The 8,251-nt window shown below is 34.3% G+C and overlaps 1 protein-coding gene across 1 annotated transcript; it reads right to left on the bottom strand.

Moving 5' to 3' along the window:
• Window positions 1–627: 627 nt before the first annotated feature.
• Window positions 628–3,600, bottom strand: LOC127805665 (class V chitinase-like). The gene is made up of 5 exons (XM_052342420.1): window positions 2,499–3,600; window positions 1,758–1,883; window positions 1,461–1,636; window positions 1,167–1,377; window positions 628–1,079 (listed from the first exon to the last, which is right to left on the bottom strand). The coding sequence occupies exons 1-5, from the start codon at window positions 3,598–3,600 to the stop codon at window positions 835–837; spliced, it is 1,860 nt and encodes a 619-aa protein (XP_052198380.1). The 3' UTR covers window positions 628–834.
• Window positions 3,601–8,251: the final 4,651 nt, after the last annotated feature.

The following is an 8,251-nucleotide window of genomic DNA, read 5'->3' as shown; positions in this document are numbered from 1 at the left end:
AACTCTAGGCGAATAAGAGGTGGACGTATAAGAAAACTTTTATAGGTTTCTTCCACGAAGGTCGTTAAACAAATCAATTTTAATTATTTCACTGTGATCCAGATATTTTATATACCATTAATAATTTTATTAAAAATTCTACAATATCTAACAAAAAGGAGAGAGCTTCTCTATCGAGCCACCATTTGAGTAATAGTAGCATCATCAACTGACCAAATTTGTTGTTGTGACGGGGACAGTTGCACCCCACCTTCATCTCCTCTCACAGAAAAAGCAGGCCTTTTAGGAGAATTCATTGCTACAGTTTCATCTCTAAGCATTGAAGACACTTCCAACATGGAGGGCCTATCGCTTGGATTTTTTTGGACACATAACAAGGCTACTTGCATGCATCTCATCAATTTGTAGGGACAATTTGTGTCATCTAGTGCTGAATCAGTGAACTGCTCGTATTTGCTTTCTTTCCACAGCTCATATGCCTGAAATGATCTAGCAATCATTCATTTTCATCTTCATATTTCAATGAACAAGAAAATTCAATTAATTTTAGCTTATATTTTTCATGCCTTCAAACTAACTTACATATTCAAGAAGGTTCAAGTTTTCTTGCTGGCCATAAAAACAATTATTCGACTTTCCACTTATGATTTGGAGAAGTAAAACTCCAAAGCTATATACATCAGATTTTGTAGAATACGTGCCATATCGTATATATTCAGGAGGGATATATTCACTGCATTGCATGAGTAAACATAAGAAAATTTGTATGTTAGTTTTTGGGTAAATAAGACCAAATAGACATTTGAAAAGATTTTGATGTATAAATGATTTATGTCACTTGCTATGTTCCAACAATTTTGCTCGTGTTTGCTTCAAGCTCGTCTTTTGGAAAGATTCTAGCCATTCCAAAATCTGAATCTTTGCCTTCATCTCATTGTCCAATAAGATGTTGCTCGCTTTCAAATCTCGATGAATTACAGTGAATCTTGAATATTCTTGAAGATACAAGAGCCCTTGAACAATCCCTTCAATAATTTGAACTTGTTTCTTCCAATCTAAGATCAATCCTTTAATTGAATCTTCATGAAATAGATGGATTAGCTAGTTGCAAGTAATTCCAACAATGGGAATGAATATTAGAAAATGGGAACAAATATATTTCTTACCATAGATGTACCAGTCCAAGCTTTTGTTTGGCATATACTCGTAGATTAGTATTTGCTCTTCTCTGTCAACACAAAATCCAAGAACCATGACAAGATTCACATGTTGTAACTTTGCAGTGAGCACGACCTCATTCTTAAACTCTTCATATCCTTGTTTAGAACCTTTGGAAAGTCTCTTTACTGCTATTATTTGTCCATTCTTTAATTTACCCTGCAAAACAGTCGCCGCCAATTTGCTTGTTTGTAATTCTAGCATAGATGCACAGGTTAAATTATCCAAAATACAAATCTTACCTTGTAAACTGGTCCATATCCACCTTCTCCAAGCTTATTTTCAAATGAAAAATTATTGGTAGCCACAACAATATCATTGAAATGAAACATGAGCAAATTGGGATCATTTTCAGTATTTCCAATAGACAGCATACTCTCTTGTTTAAATTGCAATTCTCTTCCTTTGTCCATCGATCCTAAAACCAAATGAAACAAGAGTAAAATCAAAGACAAAAAACGGAGGATAGCACAGCGTGCAATGCTCCACATTATGAATATATTTAGAAGAAGCAAATTGTCACGGTTGGAAGAAGTTACCTCTCTGTACTCTCTCTCGGAGATACCATGTTGCAGAAACTAGTACAAGAATGGCTAGGGCTATTGTTGGACCTAAGATTAGCAACATGTGCCTCTTGTTCTGATGATGTTTCTCTCCTTCTTGTGCTGGGAACATTTGTGTTATGTTAGATAAATTATGATCCTTAAGCTTTCATGTTTAGCTCTTATCAGAAGAGTCAATACTTCAGTAGCCATATAGAGATCAGCTGCCTTGTTTGTAACAGGGGAGCATGTTTCTTATTATTTGAGAAATCCACACTCTTTTTCTCCATCAAGTATTTTTTATCGAAACAAATAAAAATCTTAAATGGTATGTTGACAGAACTAAAACTTTCTTAGTTTAACCAAAAAAATTCGTTATCGTTACCTGATTAACGAGACGACCATTCTGCAACATCTTCTAATCAACAATCTTCTATTTAAGAAGGAACTTATTATGGTGAGTTCAAACCAACTTTGAATTGTTTTAATCATGTGGGTCAATCATGTTAAGACTTCCAAACCATCCTTATTAAGAAAAAATGAGCTCTCAACACAAAATGTGCTACAATTAATTCTTTTATCCGTATAATTACAAGAGGAAGCGACAGAAACAACTTTCAAGGCAACCTGATTAATTTGGCACTTCATCTTCAATCTAAATTTAGCCGAAAAATGTTTACGGAGAGAGACAATATAGATCACAAATGATATAATATATATATATGTATTTATACTCACCTGCTGTTTGAGAAAGCAACCAATTATCATCTTGGGAGACTTCCCAGGCAAAATAACCAAGTAAATTCTTTTCTCTTGCATATGCAACCTTGACTTTTATTACCTCAACATCATCAAAACTAATCCAAGTTGGTCCAAGGCTGCAGTAGTTCACCACATAAGTTGCATTGTACGTGGAAACAGCTCCATACATATTGCCCTGTATTAACCCCTTTATGTCATTATAAGTCATGTATCCATCCATGGCAAAATGACGCGCAGGCCCCCATGCTGGTGCACCAATTCCATTGTCATCAAGGTTCACAAGAGTCCATGCATAGCCATAGAAAGGCAACCCCAAAACAAGCTTTGTGCTTGGAAATCCTCCATTGATCCATGCATTAACACCATAATCTGTACTTAGTTTGCTTTGCTGTTCATATAAAGCTGCAGTAGCCGCTGTGAAATTAGACGTAAGTGGTGTGTGATAATCAAAAGCCGTAAGATGTACCCAGTCCAAGTTGTTCCTCATAGAGTCAATTGGAAATGTTGCAGTCCCAAGATATGGAGAGAAACAAACCACCATTGTTAAAATAAGCTTTGAATCATTTGAGTTTCTTGACTCGGCTTCAATGGCAGTCCGCCATTCCTGGAGTAGGGTGTCCAAGTTGGACATTTCAGACTCGGTAGTTGCTGAATCCAAAGAAATATAGTCGAGGCCATGAAATCCATAAGATCTAGCTGTTGTTATTGAGGAGTCGATGAAAGATTTCCTATAAGAAGATTTGTTCATCATTGAGGAGAAAATTGGGACATTGGTTGATCCACCACCTATTGATAAAAGTGTGACAACATGTGGATTCTTTCGTTTGACAGTGTTGGTGAAAGCAGAAAAAAACTTATCGTATTCAGAAGGGATGGAAAGCTGGAAAGTGGAAGAGTTGAGGTCTGCGGCAGCACACATGAGGTGAGTGAAGGGAGCTGAGTTTATGTCAGAAATGGGGAATCTGTTGCCGGCATACCAGTAACCAGCTTTGATCCATGTTCGTGCACTTGAACATGGTAGTAAGTTGCAGGGAAGGAGGATAAGGAAGAGGGTGATAGAAGAAGGCATCAATGCCATTGAAGAGTTCTAGCCTGCTAGCTGATATATACGCGAAGCACGTTGATTATTTCCAGGTAGTTGGTTCAAAACAAGAAAGGAAAATGACATTTCCCCCCCCCAAATAGAATAGTGTGAACTTTAGGGTGGCGTACCGTCTCTTTATGGATGATGTTCCATATATATTATTTTTATGGGTTCTTAGTTAGCATTGTTACACTTGAATGGGATCCAATTAAACAGTCAAACCAAATTTTGCTTTAAAGAACCAAACAACCACTCCAATAATGAAAGCTCATTTGAACTGAAAATCGACCGCAAAGAAAAAGTCACCAGGAATGCCATTTAGACTCCTACTGGGAAGCCCATGTGCCAAAATAATCCGAATACCACCCACGCCATGATCCATACATAGGCAGCAGCTCATGTAAGAACATCACGTCTAAACCCCCAACCATCGAAGCAATGGTCCAGCACTGCCTAGACACAAGAACAAAAGAACACATACCACCAAAATAGAGAAAAAAACAAACTGAAATAGAAGACACCACCCAGGACTGGCTGAAGGGCTTAGGGGGCCCTAAGCCATCATTAATTTAGGCCCCAACTCTTTAATGAAAAATTAAAATTTTATTAATTTTATTTTAATATTAAAAATAAAATAATTATTTATTAAACTAAAAGGTTAGGCCTAGGCAATTGCCTCACTAACCTACCTCTTTAGCCGGCCTGACACCACGCACTTGTTGGACCAAAGACAACCACAAAAAGAAGCTAAATGTAACATCACAGCACCTCACCTAAAAGCACTAGTTGAAGATGACTTATAAGATCGGGGCAAGTAACATACCTACCATAATTTTTAGAAAATTGTGCAGATGCCCTCCATTTTTCCCAAAATTCCAGGAGCATTCCTATACTTATTTATTATTGCTATTTTACCCTTTACTTCACATAAATCATGTTCATGAAATGAAATAAAATGTGTGCATGTTTAAAGTTTTGACTTATTGCATTTGAACCTGAATATCATAACACATATGCATTGAATTCCAATATGGCTTGGTGGACAAGTTGGTTGGGTTAGTGAAGTGGCATGAGTCCACTTGTTATACTGATATTTGGTGATCATCTTCTCATTATTCATTGTGAATTTATTATAGTAATGCAGTTCATAATTATTAGTTGTTCACGAGTTTAAAAATATTTTTGAGATGTTATTAGGTGGTTTATTACCTAATCAGCATATTCTCATGTACTCATAGGTGAACGGTAAAATCAGTTCCTCTAAAAAAAAAAAAATAAATAAACGAAAAGGTGAGAATTTCGCACAATTTTTGTGTATGGCTTTAAACTTTTATGTGTTGAACAAAACAATATGGAACTCGATTTGGGGTGATGTAATGATTGATGTTATTGCTTTTAAACCTTTTAGTAATCTTATTTAGGTATAATATAGTTTCAAAAAATTTATGAAAAATTACTAAAGACTTTATATTTAAAAAAATAAATTCTTAAATTCTTTGACAATAAAAACTGAAATTTAAGACATTATATAAATTATCCAAAACACAAATCTAACTTGTCATTTGGCCCATATCCACCTTGTTCAAACATATTTTCAAATAAAAAATTATTGGTAAACTCTACAATATCATTGAAATGGAACATGAACAAATTGGGATTCTCAGTATTTCCAACGGATGATATACTAGTCCCATTTTTAAATTTCAATGGCAATTCCACATTCTCGGAATATGTTGGCCATAATAGACTAAGTAGTTATTGAATCTCATAAAAAATAGTTGAGATGATGAAACCCATAAGATCTAGTCGTTGTTATCGACAAGTCAATGAAAGATTTCCTCTAAGAAGATTGGCTCATCATATATTAAGGAGAAAATTGAGTCATTGGTTGGTGTCCTGTCGATAGACAAAAGTGTGACCACATGTTGGTTTTTTCATTTGACAGTGTTGGTGAAGTGGCAGAACTATTTGTCGTATATTAAGGACAATTGTTACTTGTGTTCGCTTAGATTATAATCATTTCAAAATTTTTACCTTTATCTCACTATCCAAAAAGATGTTTCCTTGCTTTCAATTAATCTAAGTGAATTAGGATGAATCTTGAGTAAACAATCACTTCAATCATTTAAATGTGTTTCTCCAATCTAACACCATCTTCTAATTGGATCTTTATGAAATAAATCAATTAGCTATTTGTAAATAATTCCAGCAATGGAAATGAACATAGGAAAATAGGAAACAAATCTTGACCACATAACCAAGCTATTCCAAGCTTTTCTTTGGCATATAATCATAGATCAACATTTGTTCTTCTTTGTCAACACAAAATCCAAGAACCTTAAAAAAAACTAAGAATTCCATTTTTGTTTTCTTTCTCTTTCTTTTTTGTTGATCTAAGAATTTTATCACTTACCGTCCTAATTAATGAGACCATTCACCCATCACTTCCCTAGTTTTCGGTTTGAAGAATTCTAACATTTGGTGTTATTTTATTTCTCTCACTTCTCCATCTCTATTGATGGAACCCTAGCATTTGTTGCGCATTATCGATGAACTTGCTTTTTAATTTTACTAAAATGATAGAGAAAAAAAGAGAAAATTATAAGAGTAAAATAGTCATTTTATATTAACTTTTAACGAAAGGAGTCCTTGTAATTTCTCAAATTATAGGGTTAATTTATGTAATTATGCTAATCCTCAAGAATGGTTAGTGTAATTTTGCTTTTATTTTTTTATGCATATACTTACAACTTATGATCTGCATGGAAATTTCTTGGGGGTGCCATTTCGGTGTTTTCGAAACTCCAAGAAACCTTTTTGATCCACTTTTGTAATTTCAGAAATTTTTCATGACTATTTCATAGTATTAGAAAAATATCGATTCAAGAGATAAATTTTTAATTTTTTTCATCTCTAACACAAAGTTTTTAATTTTTTCTAGAATTTATTTTTAAAATTTGTTTGAATGCATTATAGAATTTATGTTTATTTTTAGATTGAATAACTTAGTTTTTATATTAAAAATTATATTTACAAAAAAAATTATATCTTTTCATTTACACGTTTCTCCTGTGTTTCTGTTCCTTATTTTTTTTTTTATGAAAAATGACATTTTCTATTTTTATTTCATATTGTATGTATTTTCTGTTTTTATTTCTGTGCAATCTAACTTACAATCGAAACAGACTTCAAGACAACGTGATTAATTTGACCAACCAATCTAAAATTTAACTCAAATGTATATTTTGCTTCAGAAAGCAACCTATATAGTTTACGCACAATGTGCATGTATATACACACTCACCTGCTGCTTGAGAAATTAAGCAACCAATGGGACTTGTCTCCCAACCTTAATCTTTACTATCTCAACCAGTCCGAGTTAATCCAAAACCGCACTAGTTCACTACCTAAGTTGCATCTGTACTTAGAAACAATGCCACGCGCACGCGCACATATATATGAGGTTTGCGAAGAGAGTCGAGTTTCTGTCGGAAATGAGGAACCCGTTGCCGGAATACATAAAGTGCAAGGAACAAGGATAAGGAAACATGAATCATGCTAGATGTACACTCATTTTGTACATTTTGGGCTACATAAGGGGGTATTATAACCAAAATACCCTGAGTCTTATATGCGCCTCACGCGCCTCTATGCGCCTCATGAAGGATTTTTTTGTCATAATACCCTCTTATGTAGCCCAAGATGTACAAAATGGGTGTACCAATAGCATTTTCCAGGAAACATATAGGGTGACAAACGTAATCAATAGTCACTAATCAGGGATATGGGCGTATCAATTGTGAAAGCCCAGGGCAGTTCACAATTAAAATTAATTTTTATATAAAAAATTTAATTAGTTTTAAAAAAAATTATAACTCACCTCAAAATCTGCGATGTATAATTTTACATATTAAAAAAATTTCAATTTCCCCCTACATAAATTTCTCTAGATCTGCAATCTACTGCATGCCACCTGAGACATTAATTACCCCAACCAAACAAATCTATTTAAACTAAAACAAATCTCCCTCTCTTTTTTTTAACGTAATATGATTAAACTGAAAAAATTTAATTGGGTTTAATTGGTCAAATTGGATTCTGTTCAAGCAAAAATTCAAATTGGTAAATTGGGCTCAATCTCCTAAGGCCCAAGTCTTCTTTTGTTCAATTCTATTTGCATTACATGGTATTGGGCCTATAAGACCCAAGGCCCTTTCTATTTCAAGTTCAATAGTATACCGAAATCAAGTGCTCAACAGTGGTTGACTTGCCAATTGCTCACTGATTGCTTCACTTTGTGATTAGAATGAATGGGCAATCAGAATTTGGTTATTTGAGTTGAATTGCTCCTTTGGTACATCAATTTTGTGAACCAGGGCTTCATCTCTCTCTCTCTCTCTCTGGCTCTGCGTCATGCTCATGCATGCAATTGCAAGCTGCAACTGGGGCTTCAGTTAGTAGGATGGAATTTCTTTCAAAAAGAAAGGTGCGTTACGATTTGGGTTTAGTCTTTTTCTTGATCACAGATTAATATTAAGATTCCATTTCAAGTTTGATCAGAGCCCTTTCTGGACTTCTCGTTTCAATTTCTTGAATTCCTATTTCGCTTTGTTGATTTCTATTATCAAGCTCATTGTGGGAATTG

This window comes from Diospyros lotus, chromosome 7, assembly GCF_014633365.1.
Source record: "Diospyros lotus cultivar Yz01 chromosome 7, ASM1463336v1, whole genome shotgun sequence".
Classification (NCBI taxonomy): Eukaryota; Viridiplantae; Streptophyta; class Magnoliopsida; order Ericales; family Ebenaceae; genus Diospyros; species Diospyros lotus.
The sequence above is the reverse complement of the archived record's forward strand: the minus strand, read 5'-3'. Positions and strand labels throughout refer to the sequence as shown.

Excerpts from the sequence above, each read along its gene's own strand:
- LOC127805665 (XM_052342420.1), bottom strand. The coding sequence starts at position 3,600 with ATGGCATTGATGCCTTCTTCTATCACCCTCTTCCTTATCCTCCTTCCC. Across the intron at positions 1,637-1,757 it reads CCGAGAGAGAGTACAGAGAG|GATCGATGGACAAAGGAAGA; the intron begins GTAACTTCTTCC and ends ATTTGGTTTTAG. Across the intron at positions 1,080-1,166 it reads CTTGGACTGGTACATCTATG|ATTCAATTAAAGGATTGATC; the intron begins GTAAGAAATATA and ends TATTTCATGAAG.